The sequence below is a fragment of the Dermacentor variabilis genome, chromosome 9 (genome assembly GCF_050947875.1).
Source record: "Dermacentor variabilis isolate Ectoservices chromosome 9, ASM5094787v1, whole genome shotgun sequence".
Taxonomy (NCBI): Eukaryota; Metazoa; Arthropoda; class Arachnida; order Ixodida; family Ixodidae; genus Dermacentor; species Dermacentor variabilis.
The window spans coordinates 65,137,828-65,158,240 of NC_134576.1; the positions used below are offsets into that span (position 1 = coordinate 65,137,828).

Genomic DNA, 20,413 nt, shown 5'->3' on the forward strand with positions numbered 1-20,413 from the left:
ATCGCTACGTATGTCCATGCCCTGTCCTTCACTTAATATCGTCAGTGTAAAATTAAGCGCAATAGAACCACGTACGTTAACCAAATAGCCCCCTTCATTGCTTTTGTTGTCTGGACACGCGACCGCACGACGTGGGAAGAAGCAGACAAAAGAGAACTACATCTTCCTTGCTGCGGTGTGAAGTAAAACAAAAACACGCAGACATTTCATTTGTGTGTCTTGTTATTGCTCTAAGCTTTAGTTCGTCTATTCTAGCTACATATTACACAAATAACAGATGTTGCCTTGAATAATTCTCGAAGTCACCTGTCACCCCGAGCGACGTCACAGCACGAATACGCGTATGTAGGCGCGGTAGCACGCGTACGTCAACCTCCGGCTTGGAGTGCGGCGGCCGTGAGGAGAAGGGAAGACGGCGTTCGGTTTGAAATATCAGAGCTTTACACGGCGCGTAGCAACGTAATACTTAGCAGACACGATCGTTAGCGCGCATTGTGTGCCCGGCGTTTATCAGCTAAGAATGGCCAGACCTGGTCAGGGGCCCTTTAAGGAGCAATACATACCCTATCCCGTAATATATAATGAACGCTATAGAAAGGAAAGAGGTTCTTGAAGAGCACCTTGCAACATACTCAGTGGCTCAGATTGCTTCGATGGTTCTTTTAGAACCCTGTTCGGTCAACACAATAGCCCGATTTTGTAACACTTGAATCATATACTGCACAGTGACCAAGCTTGGCGGGAAAGTGGTTCGATACATATATAGATACAGAGAACATGGACCATATACGCCATAGTGACCAAGGTTGGCGGGAAAGCGGTTCGATACAAACAGCTATATAGATACAGAACCCCGGAAAGCGCATGAAGAACCTTAGGAATGGAAACGCATTATAAGCTTGCTGTCTGATCATCGCGACATTCTCCAACAAAGGACACTACTTTCCTACATAACATTTCCATCATCTCAGATATTCTACATTAGAGACACTACGCAAATCATTTCAATGTAGCTAATATTTGAAATGAACCCATTGCAGTCAAGCCGTCGTAAGCGTGCAGTTCAATGCAAATTATATCGCAATGCTACTTATGGCTTTCTCTTGTTGAAAGGGTGCAATGCACTTCATACAGAGACTATATATATATATATATATATATATATATATATATATATATATATATATATATATATATATATATATATATATATATATATGTGTGTGTGTGTGTGTGTGTGTGTGTGTGTGTGTGTGTGTGTGTGTGTGTGTGTGTGTGTGTGTGTGTGTGTGTGTGTGTGTGTGTGTGTGTGTGTGTGTGTATTAGTCAGAAAATCAACACGACTTAGGTCTTGCTAGTCGTGTCGTCTTGATCAGGGTCGGGTCTTGGTGGGGTCTCGGTAGGGCGCGGAGGGGAGACTACGTTGCCAGATAGGTCCTTGGTTCTCCGGGCACTTCCTTGGTGGTCTACGCAAATGGTACGGGAGCAGCTGAACATCAACGTCCAGTGTTCATGTGAGATTGATATCACGAAATAAAAATTTGGCAATATGGCGACAAAATGTATCGTGACTAATTCTATGTGAGTGGTGCCTACTGCAACGACGCTTCTCTTCCGCGCTACCTTGCGAACACTGGGCGCGACCTAGCACCGCAAACCAGAATCCTGCGTCTGGGCTCTGTGTGTCTGCTGAAACACACTTTACTAGTAGTGATGCTAAAACAAAATATAAGGAGCGCTTGCAAAGCGCTCCTTATATTGAATTGAAAAATATGAATTGAAAAGTATGAATTTTGTTCGTAGTTGCTGCACAATATTTTCGGTACCAATAGGTTTGCACAAAGCAGTGACAATAAATGTGTGGGGCGCATGCTGACAGATACTTGTCGAAGCTCGGCTTATTAGGTGTACGAACGTTGTATCAACACTTACATTTAAAATCACAGGTGTTCTCGCGGCACACAATTGCCGAGTCTAAATCTTTTCGGAAACCTACGACCTTTTTTCGTAATCTCTCATTCATATTTCCATCAGCTGAAAGTGACGCCATTAACAGATTTGCGGCATTAACAGCGGAGCCATGACGTTACTGAAATGTTTAAGCCAAAAGCGAAGCGCAGAAAAAAGTCAAAGGTGAACTAATTATAAGAAACTATCAAAGGAAAAATGAGACATCCACCCAAACGTAGGCAGCTCATAAGTGCTACAAAGGAAGCCCATACAGGTTCTTCGAAAGAAAAGCCTAGCAGTTGAAGAAAAATTTGTCCTGGTCCGGGAAGTGAACCCGGGGCCACCGCCTTTCCTGGGCAGCCGCTCTACCCTCTGAGGTAACCAGGCGGCTAGCACATGGTAGGGCAAAGTCAACTAGAAGCTAAGGCAAGAGTGACGTACTAGTTCCGCGGCAACCTCTAAGGTGGAGAAAATAAATAATAAAGGGAAAATGAGGCATCCACGCAACCTCAGCTAACTGCTACAAAAGATGCTCAGACGGGTTCCTCGAAAGAAACGACTGCTTTGAAACAAACGCCTAGCAATGGAAGAAATTCGTCATGTTCCCGGACTCAAACAAATTTATGAACAACTCGAAGCAAAGGCAAGAGTGACGTAATATTTTTGCGGAATCCCGCAAGGTGGAGAGAAGTAAAGGGAAGTGGAACATCCACCCAATTGTAGCTAAGTGCTAAAAAAGAAGGCCATACGGGTCTCGCAGTTGAAACATTCGTTCTAGTCTGAACTCGAACCCGGAACCACCGCGTTTACGGAGCAGCCGCTCTATCATCAGGGGTAACGAGGCGGCTAGAAGATGGCAGGGCAATGTCGAATTTATCAACTCGAAGCAAAGGCAAGAGTGACTTAATATTTCTGTGGAAATATTGTCATGAATAAATGAAAAATGAGACATCCACCCAAATGTAGCTAAGTGCTAAAAAAGCACACGCCTTTTTCCTAATTTTTAGAAAACATGGCCCCTAATCCCGATAGTCCATGCTATGCCAGTCGAAAGCGTAAGCGCCGAGCCTTAAGGTATCTTCGACTGGTTGCCTTCATCCTACGAGTCGGGCAGATTCAATGTTCCTGGAGCACACAGGCCGACAACAAGTAAGGAAGCCGAACGTGTAATTCGCTCTCGGAGGATGCAATGGCAGATGCGAAACCACATTAATAAAACAACCATCCGATTCTACCTGTAATATTATAACCATAGCTATCAGCACTGCCTAATGGCGAACGCGAGACGCTAGAAGGCAACGGTTACGGTCAGTCGTTGCCAACAGCGGTGACGCTGTATTCCGAAGACGTGGCGAAATCTCGACGACTTCTCCGACGCCAGTAGGTGTATGCTGCAAGTGTACACGTAGTAGACACCTCCATTTCATCTACAGCTCAAGTTCTGATTGGCTGGACTGGTGAACACGTCGGAAGGAGATAGATAGGCCAATCATGACTCCAGTCAAGCAGCACTACAGCATCAGACGACGAAATGGGCATGGCTACTAGGTCGATACTTACAGAACACACCCCCCAGGGCTCGGAGTGCCCGAGAGCGCTCGACGCCTGAGAACGAAAAGCTGAACGCAACGCGATCGCGCTCCGAAACGACCTGCCAAAGATGCCATAAATTAGTGCAAAGGAGAAAAATGAAAGCTAGCCTATCGGAACGCTTGCCCGGCGCCTCTCCTTTCCGACACCGTAAGGCAGTGTCGGCAGGCTGTTAGGCCTGCTAGAAGGCGCCAGGGATCGAGAATCCCATAAATTAGTGCAAAGGAGAAAAATGAAAGCTAGCCTATCGGAACGCTTGCCCGGCGCCTCTCCTTTCCGACACCGTAAGGCAGTGTCGGCAGGCTGTTAGGCCTGCTAGAAGGCGCCAGGGATCGAGAATCCCATAAATTAGTGCAAAGGAGAAAAATGAAAGCTAGCCTATCGGAACGCTTGCCCGGCGCCTCTCCTTTCCGACACCGTAAGGCAGTGTCGGCAGGCTGCTAGGCCTGCTAGAAGGCGCCAGGGATCGAGAATCTCATAAATTAGTGCAAAGGAGAAAAATGAAAGCTAGCCTATCGGAACGCTTGCCCGGCGCCTCTCCTTTCCGACACCGTAAGGCAGTGTCGGCAGGCTGTTAGGCCTGCTAGAAGGCGCCAGGGATCGAGAATACCATAAATTAGTGCAAAGGAGAAAAATGAAAGCTAGCCTATCGGAACGCTTGCCCGGCGCCTCTCCTTTCCGACACCGTAAGGCAGTGTCGGCAGGCTGTTAGGCCTGCTAGAAGGCGCCAGGAATCGAGAATCCCATAAATTAGTGCAAAGGAGAAAAATGAAAGCTAGCCTATCGAAACGCTTGCCCGGCGCCTCTCCTTTCCGACACCGTAAGGCAGTGTCGGCAGGCTGTTAGGCCTGCTAGAAGGCGCCAGGGATCGAGAATCCTATAAATTAGTGCAAAGGAGAAAAACGAAAGCTAGCCTATCGGAACGCTTGCCCGGCGCCTCTCCTTTCCGACACCGTAAGGCAGTGTCGGCAGGCTGTTAGGCCTGCTAGAAGGCGCCAGGGAGCGAGAATCCCATAAATTAGTGCAAAGGAGAAAAATGAAAGCTAGCCTATCGGAAGGCTTGCCCGGCGCCTCTCCTTTCCGACACCGTAAGGCAGTGTCGGCAGGCTGTTAGGCCTGCTAGAAGGCGCCAGGGAACGAGAATCCCATGAATTAGTGCAAAAGAGAAAAATGAAAGCTAGCCTATCGGAACGCTTGCCCGGCGCCTCTCCTTTCCGACACCGTAAGGCAGTGTCGGCAGGCTGTTAGGCCTGCTAGAAGGCGCCAGGGAGCGAGAATCCCATAAATTAGTGCAAAGGAGAAAAATGAAAGCTAGCCTATCGGAAGGCTTGCCCGGCGCCTCTCCTTTCCGACACCGTAAGGCAGTGTCGGCAGGCTGTTAGGCCTGCTAGAAGGCGCCAGGGAGTGAGAATCCCATAAATTAGTGCAAAGGAGAAAAATGAAAGCTAGCCTATCAGAACGCTTGCCCGGCGCCTCTCCTTTCCGACACCTTAACGCAGTGCCGGCTGGCTGTTAGGCCTGCTGCACGGCGCCAGGGATCGAGATTCCAAGAAATTAGTGTAAAGGAGAAAAATGAAAGCTAGCCTATCGGAACGCTTGCCCGGCGCCTCTCCATTCCGACACCGTAAGGCAGTGTCGGCAGGCTGTTAGGCCTGCTAGAAGGCGCCAGGGATCGAGAATACCATAAATTAGTGCAAAGGAGAAAAATGAAAGCTAGCCTATCGGAACGCTTGCCCGGCGCCTCTCCTTTCCGACACCGTAAGGCAGTGTCGGCAGGCTGTTAGGCCTGCTAGAAGGCGCCAGGAATCGAGAATCCCATAAATTAGTGCAAAGGAGAAAAATGAAAGCTAGCCTATCGAAACGCTTGCCCGGCGCCTCTCCTTTCCGACACCGTAAGGCAGTGTCGGCAGGCTGTTAGGCCTGCTAGAAGGCGCCAGGGATCGAGAATCCCATAAATTAGTGCAAAGGAGAAAAACGAAAGCTAGCCTATCGGAACGCTTGCCCGGCCCTCTCCTTTCCGACACCGTAAGGCAGTGTCGGCAGGCTGTTAGGCCTGCTAGAAGGCGCCAGGGAGCGAGAATCCCATAAATTAGTGCAAAGGAGAAAAATGAAAGCTAGCCTATCGGAAGGCTTGCCCGGCGCCTCTCCTTTCCGACACCGTAAGGCAGTGTCGGCAGGCTGTTAGGCCTGCTAGAAGGCGCCAGGGAACGAGAATCCCATAAATTAGTGCAAAAGAGAAAAATGAAAGCTAGCCTATCGGAACGCTTGCCCGCCGCCTCTCCTTTCCGACACCGTAAGGCAGTGTCGGCAGGCTGTTAGGCCTGCTAGAAGGCGCCAGGGAGCGAGAATCCCATAAATTAGTGCAAAGGAGAAAAATGAAAGCTAGCCTATCGGAACGCTTGCCCGGCGCCTCTCCTTTCCGACACCGTAAGGCAGTGTCGGCAGGCTGTTAGGCCTGCTAGAAGGCGCCAGGGATCGAGAATCCCATAAATTAGTGCAAAGGAGAAAAATGAAAGCTAGCCTATCGGAACGCTTGCCCGGCGCCTCTCCTTTCCAACGCCGTAAGGCAGTGTCGGCAGGCTGTTAGGCCTGCTAGAAGGCGCCAGGGATCGAGAATCCCATAAATTAGTGCAAAGGAGAAAAATGAAAGCTAGCCTATCGGAACGCTTGCCCGGCGCCTCTCCCTTCCGACACCGTAAGGCAGTGTCGGCAGGCTGTTAGGCCTGCTAGAAGGCGCCAGGGATCGAGAATCCCATAAATTAGTGCAAAGGAGAAAAATGAAAGCTAGCCTATCTGAACGCTTGCCCGGCGCCTCTCCTTTCCGACACCGTAAGGCAGTGTCGGCAGGCTGTTAGGCCTGCTAGAAGGCGCCAGGGATCGAGAATCCCATAAATTAGTGCAAAGAAGAAAAATTAAAGCTAGCCTATCGGAACGCTTGCCCGGCGCCTCTCCTTTCCGACACCGTAAGGCAGTGTCGGCAGGCTGTTAGGCCTGCTAGAAGGCGCCAGGGATCGAGAATCCCATAAATTAGTGCAAAGGAGAAAAATGAAAGCTAGCCTATCGGAACGCTTGCCCGGCGCCTCTCCATTCCGACACCATAAGGCAGTGTCGGCAGGCTGTTAGGCCTGCTAGAAGGCGCCAGGGAGTGAGAATCCCATAAATTAGTGCAAAGGAGAAAAATGAAAGCTAGCCTATCAGAACGCTTGCCCGGCGCCTCTCCTTTCCGACACCTTAACGCAGTGCCGGCTGGCTGTTAGGCCTGCTGCACGGCGCCAGGGATCGAGATTCCAAGAAATTAGTGTAAAGGAGAAAAATGAAAGCTAGCCTATCGGAACGCTTGCCCGGCGCCTCTCCATTCCGACACCGTAAGGCAGTGTCGGCAGGCTGTTAGGCCTGCTAGAAGGCGCCAGGGAGTGAGAATCTCATAAATTAGTGCAAAGGAGAAAAATGAAAGCTAGCCTATCAGAACGCTTGCCCGGCGCCTCTCCTTTCCGACACCTTAACGCAGTGCCGGCTGGCTGTTAGGCCTGCTGCACGGCGCCAGGGATCGAGATTCCAAGAAATTGGTGCAAAGGAGAAAAAATGAAAGCTAGCCTATCGGAACGCTTGCCCGGCGCCTCTCCTTTCCGACACCATACGGCAGTGTCGGCAGGCTGTTAGGCCTGTTACAAGGCGCCAGGGATCGAGATTCCCCAAGAGAAAGGCGGAGGACAGAAAAGTGCGTCCGTTCGCTTACCTTCCGGGCTGGAAAATGGGTCGTTGGCCGGTTCACGAGCTTCGAACGCGGGTGCTGCGCGGGGCACGTGCGCACAGCAACCGCTTCGTCTTTGGCGCTCCTGCGAGGTGGCCGACCGCGAGCTGAAACAAAGCAAAGAAACGCAGTTGCAGACCTACGCCCATGTTACTCTACGTTCCTTACGCAATTTCCAATAGAAAAAGAACATTAGAGCCTCTAATCCCGCATGAAGTTGCATCACCACCCTATAACTCAGGTTACTGATTTGAAGGAAGACGAAGTTTGTAGATTCGCATGGCGCATCGCTGAATAGAATACGAACGGCATTAGCTTTCTTCATAGGAATTAGATTGAATAGGCTACAGGTGCTTTGCGAATTTTAAGCCTCCTCTTTAATAAACTCCCCAAATTTTGAGCACTTGTCCCATAACTGGAACAGTAAACTCTGTGAAACAAGAACACTTGAAGTCACAATCACTAGGCTACGTTGACAAATTCCATTTCTAATGTTTCACCTACACATAGCTGGTCTGTTTCTATCACAGCACAGCTTCTCTTCTGGCGAATATGAAATGTCACTTTGTACTTGCTTGTCAAAAGTATTCCAATATGCAAAAACGAACCCCAGAAAATGTTGCCCACGTTCTTATATAACCTTATAAGCTAAATGTTTAAATCTAGCTATCTGCGGGGGAATCGACGCTTTGCACAGCGACAGGAAGGTTAGCGACGCAAATCTGGGCATTACTTCAAGGTCAACAAGATATCAAATATTAATTCAGAAATTAAGGTGTCTTTACCTGTCTAGAAATTCAATTTCGACTCACGGTATTTGTGCTTTCATTTCTTTCTCCAATCTAAAGACATCCTTGAACATAATCTTATTATTTCTCAAGCATGTATAACTTCGTTTACATTCGCATGCATTTCCCTTTCTTACATTTATATTGAACTACAATGTTCTTGCCCAGTTTCCCAAGGTGGGTATGTGCAACTAATACCAAGGTTCAATATCTAGTTGGCATATCAAGGAATCAACATAACAGTGCTATGTGGGAGCACGAAAGGCCCAGGCGCACAAACGAGCCAGGTATCTCGGCAGTAGGCCCATCAGCCCTTGGAGCCAACTGACGGGATGTCTTCGGTATTCGAACAGCCGTTCGATTAATACGTAGCACTCGTTTTATCTCAAGCCATCCATCATACATCATGAACAAGATGTATTTGGTTCTCGCTCACGACTCCTCCACCCCATCCAGCTTTTAATGTCTAGCTACTCATGTACTACTCAAGACACAGCTTGGGTGACAGGTTATGTGCCACTACACACGAGCGCGAAAAGCAAACGACGGCACCTCGTCACAATCGGTGCTCGTTCTGTTTGTCGTTTACAGCTTCGCTGTCCAACCACCTTCGCAGCGTGGATTCGAGGCCATTTTTTCTCTTATTTGAGAAGGTTTAACCTCGACGCTTATAGGGAAAATCTTCAATGGTATGTAACTCTGCATCAGGCACGAACTGCAGCGATATCTCGAAAACATTCTCCGCCACCGAAAAGACGGGGTATTCAGGTACATCTGGCGCCAGTCGAGCAGTTCATAAAACCTTAACACTTTTTCACGCCTTAAGTCGGGCCTCCAGTGTTCCCTGTACCTCTGTGAAAGTGGCTGTTTTTAACCATTTCTCCAGAATTATTATAGGCCTCCGGCTACGTGTCCCCCTATACAAGCAAAACGAGGCGGAAGAAGTGAAGTTGAGAATACCAAAACTGAAGGTTACAGAGAAGGCAAACAGAAGTCTACAACAGAAGGAGCCCATTGTGAACGAAGATGTCAATTCACCAATGTAAGCAGTACTTATACTGACGAGTCTTATACTTCATGGTCATCTCTTACTGCAGAACATACATCATTTAACCACATCATTTGCGGTAGCTTCACAGTATACCCTACTGAGGTATGTCTGGGTAAAATGTCCACAATGAATAATATTCAATAATGTAGCAGATAATTTGGCGAGAGCGGTGCTCAGTGGCTCTCTTCTGTTGATAAGTCCTTCGTCCAGATGCTTCGCAGATTTGTCCTTGGTAAGGTTCTTCGACATTTTCATCCTTCGTCATTCGTTGCTAAGTTAAGGAGAGGGGCAGTCGTGCCGGACTATTGAAGTCGTCCGTAAAAACTTTAGCTTAATTCTCTAATCTATTGTTCCAATCGAATAACAATCTCTACCATACTCAAAAAATTATTTCCTTCTCTACACTGCACCTTTCGAGTAGCTGTCATAGACAGAAAATTGTATAGAGTTGCTTAGGCTTTGTTTCCTTCCTGGCCATTTTCAGGTCATGAGGCAATCCATTACTTTAACCACACGGTTGTTTGTTATCAATTGCACAAACATTTCAAACGGATAATTTTACCTAGGTCATACCTTGCCATAGCCAGTGCTGTCTTTGGAAGCCTTTTGTCTTTTGCATTAGCACATACAGATGTCTTACCTAATAAGAATTGTTATCATGATACAGGTGAATTTTCTTGGTACATTTCTAAACTATCGGTATTTCGCTCTTCATTTGATATCATGAAATTGTTCTTCAACATTTTGTAGATTTACCTAATGATGTGGCAAACAGGGTTTCTGGACAATTTCCATAGAGGGTAACAGTCATACAAAAAGGCAAACCTGCCAAACATTGTTTTGCTCAGTGTAAAGCTGACGGAGGACCAAAATTGGAAGGAGTAGAGACTATTGTCTTGTTTAAACTGAGTGCACAGCAGAACGTGGGCATTTGCTTACTTGTAAACAAATAAGTGAAACAACCTTAGAAGGGTGAATAATTGCTTAGATTTCTTTCTCTTCAGTTCGTAAAGAACAACGCGTCTTCTCCATTCCCACATATGCCTGGGACCCGCCTATATTTGTCTGTTAACATAAATTCTTCATATGGCAGCTTTGTAGATAATAAATTTAAAATATATTTCTGCTCGAGAAAGACCACCTGGATTATCACAGTAACTGTAGCGAAGGCATGCGTATAACCACTCCAGCTTGTTTGTTGCGCACATAACCTGATGCAAGGAAGTGCTTTTCACAATTCGCCTATATAGAAACTCCGCTGCCATCGCTTCATACGGAACCGCCGACATAGTCATCAGCAAGAAAACGAATCACACAGAGCCACCATGGTAGAAGAAGGTTTCGTGATTTAACTCCTTTTATTAGATTTTCTTTGCATAGCTTTTTTTACATTGTATTTCTTTCTTTTGTCTAGTTTCATGAATACGTTTCCTATAAGTTGTTTTCGACTGGTTTCTTTTTGCTCCTTTTTCTATATTTTTGAGGGCACATTGAACTAACTCCAGCCTAAATTTGGGGAGTGATTTTAGGGTGAGAAAATCTGAATTTCGGCTTGGGGCAACTAGAAATTTGAGGTGGCGGAAACTAAATTTTTGGGTGGGCCTTCTTGAGATTTCGTGGTGGTCCAACATCTCCAGTTTGGAATTTGGTGTGGGACTATTTAAATTCGGAGAAGGGCCAACTTGAAATTAGGGATGAGTTACCCTAAATTTGGAGGTGGGCTCACTTGAACTTTGAGTTGGGCCAATTAACAGGGAAGTAAATGCACAAACAAGGTTTAATATAGGGAAAGAAAAGTGGGAGACGAGCCAGAGAACACTGCGCATTGAAAGACAACACTTTGAATTCCTGTAGCATTTTTTTTTTATCAAGCGTGTTTCCGAGGGAACCTAACCAAGTGTTGTCCAGTTTACTGTAAATCACGCAGAAACAAAGTAGGTGCACTACCCCCGACACACGGGGAAAGTGAGTCTCATTTTGAGCACGTAGACTTCCGCCTTAGCGTCTAATGTAATTCACAGGCTTGTCACACGAGAACGCTTAGTGACAATCGCTGTAGAATGCACACGAGAGCGAGTGCGTTTGGCGAACTCACTCCACTGCGTCGAAATGTGCAGCATCGATAACAACCCTTAAAAGATACACCTACAAATAGTTAAAGGAGATTCGCTAGTACTTTTAATCCCGTTTTTTCGTGAATGAAAATGTTACAAGCTAAAAAAATTTTCTGCACTGCAAAACAAAGCTAATTTACTATTCTCGACCTCAATCTGTTTAGGTGTAATAGTCGCGTAGTTGTCAATGCTTCCGTATGCTTGTGCTGGCCACCCTACTGTGCAGCCGCCGTCGTTTGTTCCTAGTTGATTGGACCGAAGTAGTGTGCATTAATGAAGGCATTGCTGGACGTGGAGACAAAGCCACTCACGCGTGGGGTGCCTCAGTAGTGCAGCTTCTCGATGTCCCGGATGGTGACACGTTCGTCGTTGTGGTACAAACGCCGCATAGCTGGTTCGTTTCGTCTGAACGGCGCAAGCTTTCGTCGAGCACCCGTCAAGGTGGAGAGCTGCGCTTGCTGAGCTGCCGGCTAAATACAGCGTGGTAATGCTTGCTTGCTGTCTTCCTGTATCATGGCGCATACCCACTGCGTGGGATGGGCCAAGAAGCCGCCACTTAAACGGGTGGGGCGGGGGGAGAAAACTTGAGGGAAAAAGTACATGCGAAGGAAGAGCTGATGTTGTACTGCGAAACAAACTAACATTAAAGCCGTTTTTGTCCTTTAGCAACAACGTGTGCTTCTTCAAGGGAGAGTAAACAAGAAAGTAAAAACGATTATTCAATATCGATTGGAATTTTGTAAAATAATTATGAATAAATTAGTTAATTAAACCGGTGTTCTCCTTGTGTCACAAAGAAACTCGCATACGGCTTTGCCTTAGCCCTGTGACTAAAACCCAATGTAGATGCCAGAAAGGAGACAACGTTTTCTTTGTCCACAGCGAAGCCTAATTTTCGGAATAGAATTTCAGTATTTTTTCCTCTGTGTTTAAAATCGACGCCAGGTCAATAAAAAATGGGAAATGGGTTCTAAGTTCCTTGCAGAAATGGCACAGAGGGGAGGGCGCCAGGTCAGACCTATGTAAATAAAAATTTATTGGTAAAATACGTCATCCTAACTTTGTGAGCGAGATTTCCAATTTAAGGCTGGGACACCATTGCTTGTTCCAAGGGTGAAGCAAATACTTTAGTTCTCTTATTTGGAACGTCTGTTTCGCAGAGTTATTTAAAAAAAAAGAATTTTCTAAATCTAGCCGCAGTAATATAAGCAGAAGTCGGCAGAACATACATGACTGGGCCACCTAAGAATGTGCGCGCAAGTTGGTAACCACCTGATTTAAAAAGAAATCAAGGTAGCTTGGTACCCATATCAAGGGCACCAGACGTGAGGTAAAAGGGATTAATGATTCCAGTGAATTGAAAAGAATGTCTGAGGATGAGGCGAGCGCTGTGCACAATGAATTACCTCATTTTCACAAAAGTTTTTTCTAAAGGCTGTCTTTTTTACTATTACCCACGTTTATAATGAACACCAAGCTTAAAATAAGAAAAACGTGTGGTAACTACTCATTAGCCGTTGCCAGGGCATCAATTGCAAAGGACACTTCCTGTTCTCGTCTAGCAGCACGCCGCCACAGTGGCACTCAGTGCGCTGATGTACACTTGCTCGAATGGACGCCAAATTTGACCCGCGTGACACGGGCATCAATCCGATCAATCGGTTTCGTAGCCGAACGTGGGCAGCGTTTCGCGTTCCACTGCCGGTATCGGCGCTGTGGGCACGCGCGTTAGTGTACATGAGCGGCTGTGGACAAATTGTCAGGACGCCCAGGTCTGAGCAGCGCCGATCGTAGACGCTCTGCTAACGCAGTCTTTTACCCTTCACCTGGTCACGCAACTGACCCTTAACACTATGGGGAGCGTTTCATATAGCGCTCACGGGGGACGCACAGCGACGCTGACGCACGTAGAAGCAATGTTCTTAGACCGTTGCGTAGAAGGACATCGGAGCCTTTTTTGTCGAAACTCAACTGAGAGCGCGGCTATAAGCCCCGCATTGCTTCTTCTTTTTCAATCCTCTTACCTTTTCTTTCTTTCTTTTTTTTTCTCCGCTCTCTTTCATTCTCTCCTAATCTTTTCCTTCCCACTTCCCCTACCCTGTGCAGTGCTGTTGAGGTGTCCTCCTTTGAGAGACAGTTACGGCACTGCACTTCTCTCTTCCCTTCACCCTTATAATCACTACACACACACACACACAAGCCGGCGCCCAACGGACGCCGCGTGCGCTCTGTGCGTACGCTCGCTTTTGCGCCAGGGTCGACTACCATTGTAGGCCTGCGATTGTTGTCGGCACAGCGTGAAGAGCGCCTGCCTCTTTCTGTGCAGCGTCCAGAAATATAATGGTGGGCTATATCGAAACAACCTCAACACCTTGTTTCTTTCCAGGCTCACGTTCACTTGTAACAACGACCTAATTCGCAATTCAAAAGGCACATTTGGAACTACTCAATCGTTAGCAACAAGCTACAGGATAATTTAACCTCGTACTCTCGTGTAAATATGCGTAAAAGGCCAGCCTTGCTGCTTTTTAGCTATTCGTGTTCCCGTTCTTGCAATGTACATCTTTCTCCGTAAAGTGACAGCATGCTTCGTCATAGTAACAAGATGCCCAACATTTCAAGCGTTCCTGCGTGTCGGTCAAGTTACAAGGCTATTTAACTAACCTTACTGATTGCACAAACAAAAAATTCAAAAGTACTAATTAACTAAACGTAATTCCAGAAGTAATGGTGAACTAAGCTAAGTAAAATAGCTAATTAACTAAGGTTGCTAATACCGAGCATAAATACCTAATAAAGCTGACTGAATCAAATATCTAACTAATAAATAACGTCACTAACTTAACTATAGCTAAGCTATCTAATCAAATATAACTATCAAAGTCTAATTACCTTAGTAAATAACTAAATGAATAGTCAAAGTCACCCAGAAAAGTAACTGAACTACCAATTAACCAGCAAACTCAAGCTTTATCTAAACAAACAATGTTGAGCAGTTGCTTCAATAATTTATCTAAATCAAGTAACGAAATTGTTCGCTAATAAGGTAATTAGCTACCTAACATACTCAGCAAATACAATTTCTTCAGTAAAATTAATAATCAACTAATAACTAACTGAACTAGCTAAACAAGTACAACTAATTAGTCTAACTCGACAAAGTCAATTAGAGACAGCCGATGGAAACCGCTTGTACGAGGAAGGCTATACTAGGGGTGAGGGGGACTACGTCAATAATTAAATGGTGCCGTGTATATTTTAAGCACAGACGCACTGCACGTAAGATTATTTTTTTCTGAACATTCCCATACAATTTTCACTCTGCAAACAGGCTGAAGTAAATGTCGGAGAGCCGCCTTTCCTCGCGAAAGATTTGCATGATCGCGTAGCCTGGATATCCGGCGTGGTATAATGATGATGATAATTGATTGATTTGCATGCCCTTTGAAACGGGCCGAGGAAAAATAGTCACCTAGCCGTATAGGTAAATCAGGTATTCTACGCATGCGTTTCATTCTAGCGTTCTTGCATTTATCTCCGTAATCTTTTTTTTCTTCCCGAAAACTTCTGAACTCGACTAGAATTAGGCCCCTTCTACGTACGCCAGCACCTCTGACGCCACCTACTGTCCCTATGTGAAACATTCGAGAAAGTTTTGTGACCAGAAGGTAAGTATCAAATAACCCTAGTCTTACTGCCCCTTTCGAACACCCTATGTGGTGGCTGTGAGATGAAGACACTCGCTGTGTTGCAGGCTTTTCTTATTCATAAAGTTCACTATCCACAACAATGGTGCCTTGCTGCGCGTTTTCATCTACAGGGAAAATCTGCGTTTTCAGCTACAGCGAAGGAAAAAAGTTCGTTACTCGTTCTTCTCATTCATAACACTGCTTCACGGCCGCTTTGGCTCGACGCAGACGCCAAAAAAGAACGTTCGGGCTTTACGGTGCATAACCGCATTTTCATTCAGAGGCAGCCTTAGTGTGGATCTCGGGATTATTTTCGGCCATATGATGTGCTTGAACGTGCGCGCAAATCTAAGTAATCTATTTTAATACACATCTAGTAGCTGGCATGCTTTCATCTTCAATAAACGGAAACAGCAAGCGCAGAAGAGCAAAAAAATGAGTTGGTGGATAACAAACATTAGAATAATATACACCAACTTTTCCTTCCCGAAATACTTCAATCTAACGCCAACGAACATGTTTGCACAAAATCAAGACGGGAATGCCGCTGTGAGTCTACTTTTCTACACAGCGAGGCCAAGCCCGAAGAAGAAGGCGACGAAGTTAGATATGCATAGTTTATCTAAGCCACGGTGAAGAACTGGCAGAAATGTCCCGCCGACACCTGTGATGACCCTGCAGTGCGTATTAGCGCTGTGTATAAGGCGTAACAAAACCCTCGCGCTGAGACGCGCCGTGTCCGGCCACATATTCTACTACACCAATTCCGAAATTTGCCCAAATTTATCTGTGCGACGTATGCATGCCTCGCGCTGCGTTCTAAGAAAGCTATGAATTAAAACCTAACCTGAAATCCACGGTCGATCCACAGTCGCCATGCGCACATGCACGCTCTTGTGGGTCCTCGGCTGCGAAACACACGGACGTCCTGGTTATCGCCTCCAACGCATAGATCGAGCTTCGCCGAGGACTGTCACCGAGGGGGTTACTTTCGGTTAGCTTGCCGGGGGACCAAGAGCAGTGCGACGAGACCTGCTTTCACACGAGCAGGAGATAACCTTAGTCACACTCTCACATCGGACAGACTTGAGATGTTTGGAACGTATCCGAAGTGCGCGAGCTCCTCAAGTTCTGGCACGTATTCCTCCACGAGGAAAATGGCTCCGCGTGACCAGGATACGGAACGCGCGGCGCGCTCATCTTCTGTGCCTCCTTGTGGGACGCGAGTGCTATGGCACGATAGCTTTCTGGCGTCTGGTATGTTTTCGTCGGTCCTCGTTGTTTCAAGCGGTGAACTTTCTGGCAGGCCGACAAACTGTTACATTGGCTCTATAGCCTCGCTTCTGTATGAAACAGAAAGCGGCTGGAATTCGCGCTTTCGGCAAGCTGCACCTGGCAAATATTCCGGCCAGTGCCCGTAAAGCTACAACGCTGTAATTGCTTAGCTGCCGAGTCAACCGAGCAAAGTCATAGAGTCTCTAAATAGCGATATGAAACTCTATAAGCAAAGCATAATGCTGCTTCTACTTGGCATTATCGTCGTTTGGCCGCCAAGTTGACTGCACTCGCGAGTCTGGGAGCCTGGCTTTCGAAAAATTCAAAATAGCCATATTTTTTGGTAACACTGCTAATGAAAGCCTCGATGGGAGAGAGCGGGAAAGGGGGGCATTTGCAGTCGAAACGTACGGTCTAAACCCCAATTGGGAGGTCTCAGATGGAAAGAAGACAAGGAAATGGCCATAGTGCGGAGAGGTTGAACTTATTGAGTGAGTGTACTAACTTTATTGCAGTTCTCGCGAGGACGCGAACTCGTCGCGCACCCAACTAGTCCCACGTCGGGACCGGCAGGCCTAGCCCAGTGGCCTGGTCGCGGGCACGCCGGAGAACCAGGATTTGCTTACCTAGCGCGGGGCTAATGAAAAGCGAGTCCAACTCCTCCCTGCTGAAATTTGGGTATCTCGATCCGCACTCCCGGAACATGTGCGCTATAATGGAGGTCTGCGTGCAGGATGGGTAGGCTTCGTCGCTATATACGGCGGCGTAAACTTCCTCTATAATGGCCAGACACGGCTATGTACCGGTGTGTAATAGTCCAAGAAAAACGGCTTGCACCCTTTTCAACTTGGGATGAAGGTGTGGCAAGACCCTTCTAGACATGTAGAAGAATTTCGTAACCTCGTTGTGAGTAGCAGGAGCGTCCCTGTGGCCGCAGGGTGGAGGGCACTTGGCGCCTCCTACAGTGGAAGCGTGGTCGGTGCGCTCGCGCGCAGCCTCGTCAGCGGACTGATGGAGGTTCCGGAGAGCACCCTCGACCGACCCTACGTGAACGGGAAACCAGTGAATGGAATGACGCGTGAGAGCATACCGACTCGAGACGGTAAGAAGAAGAACAGCTTGCTTGGTGATGGAACCCTTCTGAAAAGCCCTAACTGACGTTTCGGAATCGCTATAGATATCGGACCCACTACCGTCTCGGGCGGCTTGTTCGTCGACTTCGGGGTCTATAGTGCGAATCGAGGCGCTATTGCAATTCCTTGCCGCTGGAGTCGACCACGACGATGGCAAAGGTATTCCCATCACTGTACTCCACGGTGTCAATGAAGCTTGCTCTGATGTCTTGCTGCTTGATCTGTTTCAGGATCGCTGCTGCCCGGGCCTTGCGTCTGCCCTCTTTGTCAACGGGATGGACGTTTCGGCACACTGGGGCCACTTCTAGCTTGGCTCGAATGAACCTAGTGATCGGGATACTGCCCATTGGGAATTCCGCAGGTTGGTAACCCAGCTCTTAGAGGATGCGTTTACCAGCCGCTGTGGTGGTCAGACGAGTGAGCTGTGCACGTTCAAGGTTTTCCGCAATCTCCTCCGTGGTGTTATGTACCCAAAGTTGGAGAAGATCCTCGCTATGGGTCCTGATGGCTAGCCTGAGAGCTCTTTTGATTACTTTGCGGATGAGAGCGTTGAGCTAGACTTGCTGCGCTCTGAGCCAGTTGTGCATAGAAATCGTGTACGTGAAGTAGCATAGTACTAAGGCGTTCATCAGCCTGATGAGATTGTTTTCCTTCAAGAACTGGCTCGCTTTGCAGCGTGAAAATTCTGTGTACGATCGCGGCCTCATCATTAGCGCATCGAGCTGCTGTTCTCCACTGCAGAATTCGAATTCCCATAGCGGGCATGCATTATTTACTGTTATTAAGGTGACGCAAGAAAGTAAAATACCCATTTACCTTTCGCAAAGGGCTGAAAATGACAAGGAGGGCCTGCAAATATTGCATTTCTGGCTTGCATTGAAGGCGGTAGCTTTGTACATATTCTCAATCCTTGGTTTTGCGGATGTTACCGCGTTACGCGAAGAAGCCGCGGGGTCTTCTTTAAGTTGTATAATAGCACTCGTCTTTTCTGGTGTTCATTTCTTGTCAAGTCAAAAAATGACCCAAAAATTAGCTCCTATTAGCTGAATGAGTTGCCCCATTTATATTTCACATAACCAGGGAAATATATAAATATAGTACCCTCTTAGGTCAATCCAGTGGCCCAAGTTGTCTACCAGACTGGGCCACGTGCTCTCGGGCGTGATTTGATGTCTTCGAGGTTGTTTCATTGCCGTCATTCTAGTTTCGGGATCTGACCCTCGTCATGCCGTCGTCGTCACGCCTTTTACCCTGACCTAGTGGCCGAAGTCTTGTAATAGCTTAGCGCACTGCGTATGTGTTCGTGATGATGCAGTAGTGTTTGTTGTATCATCGTCAGTCGAGCTTTACTTCATTCAATGTCGTCATGCCGTTCACGCCATGCGAACGCTCGTCTGCAATCGTGATGCCGTAGTATTTGTTTCATCGTCTTCACTTCAGCTCCATCATCTGACTCTTATCACTCCGTCATCGTCAAGCTATTGTAGACATACATTCGTGTTGATCCCATTGCTATATTATTGTCATGCCATCTTCATCATTGCTTCGTCGTCATACCGTGACCGTCACGCATTTGTGATCATACCATCACCGTGAGGTCGTTGCGGTGGCTCCATTGTCGTGATTCTAACTTCGTCATCCCACTCTCTCCATGCCGTCGTCCTGATGCCGTCGCCGTCACAGTCGTCGCCATACTAGTCTTCATATGGTCATCGTCAAACAGTCACTATTATGTACCCGATGTCGTACCAACGTCGCCATCCAACTTTGTCATCCGACTCTCGTCATGATTTCATCACGCCATCTTCGTCATGCAAACTTCGTGATGCAGATGTTTTCACGCCATTGTATTATATACACATCGTCGTCCAATTTTCCTCGTACCGTTATCATGTCATTGTCGTCATACCGCCGTCATATACATTCATTGTCATACCGCCTTTGTATGCTGTCGCGTCGTTAGCACCCTCCCCAGCACCGGTCATCCCAGCACCACGGAAGCCGTCAACAACGCCTCCCCCCCTTTCCTTTTGTTTCCCCCCACCTTTCCGTGTGTGAAGTTTCTCCCCACCTCCCGCGCTCCACCTTCCTTTCTTTACAAAAGACGCTTTAAAATCGGCGCACCGCCACCCCCGAAGAACAACCCCCTGAAGAAGGAGCCGAATGGGCTCCGAAACGTCGGGCTAATAAAATTCAGTTATTTGGTTGGAGTCAGTCTCAAGTCCTTATCAATTTCCCAAACAGACTGGCAATTCTGTCGAAATGTTTAGCTTTTGATTTATTCTACATGCATAATGGACAGCAACAGAAGGTCCGCGGACTAATGTATCCGGACGACAATGTGCTAGTAGCGGACAATACGCGACATTTATAGACACTTGCGAATATCTGTGGCAAGTTTATCACACAGAAATGGGGAATAATTATATTTATTGAGGAGACAGGTATTACGTGCTGTCCATATAGGAGCAAGTCATACCCATCGTCAAGTGAGCGAATAAACATTATTTTGGAGACCAGGCTGTTCATGCCCGAGGGTAGGCGGCCACCCTCTTCAACGTAGTTTTGGTTATATGCTGATAGCCTGGGCCCGTTCACCAGCCGTAGCTGGACCACAGGTCTTGGGTTTTTCAGTTATGCTTCCCACTGGTCTTGTGCTGGTGCTTAGATAGGCGTTGTCCGCGGGTTCTTTTGGCATTCCCGCACCATTTGGCAAAGACTGTTTGGTGTATTGCATATTTGGAAGTCTCTTGTAAATGATGAAGGTATATCGCATGTAGTAGAGGGCTGCGGAGGCAATTGCCCATCGGAAGTCGGCGTAGTATGACGGCTTCTTTGTTAAGCTTGATGTGGGGTAACAGATATTCCCTGCTGTTCTTGTTGCAGTGTTCTAGAATGTTGTAGTACTTTCTTTATTTCATTCCATCGTGGTCTGACGGCTGACGATATACTGGTGGGGCTGCTCGGCGTATACGTTCTTGGGCGCTGGCGTGAGTCACTTGGTTTTCCACAAAGAATGCGTGTCCCGGGGTCCAGACAATGTACATTTCAGGGATGTCTTGGTTCCTGATC

The 20,413-nt window shown here is 47.1% G+C and overlaps 1 protein-coding gene across 1 annotated transcript; it reads right to left on the reverse strand.

Moving 5' to 3' along the window:
* Positions 1 to 1,353: 1,353 nt before the first annotated feature.
* On the reverse strand, positions 1,354 to 16,140 carry LOC142592763 (uncharacterized). The gene is made up of 4 exons (XM_075704423.1): positions 15,781 to 16,140; positions 11,556 to 11,771; positions 7,277 to 7,398; positions 1,354 to 1,466 (listed from the first exon to the last, which is right to left on the reverse strand). The coding sequence occupies exons 1-4, from the start codon at positions 15,809 to 15,811 to the stop codon at positions 1,419 to 1,421; spliced, it is 417 nt and encodes a 138-aa protein (XP_075560538.1). The 5' UTR covers positions 15,812 to 16,140; the 3' UTR covers positions 1,354 to 1,418.
* Between the last annotated feature and the right edge of the window lie 4,273 nt (positions 16,141 to 20,413).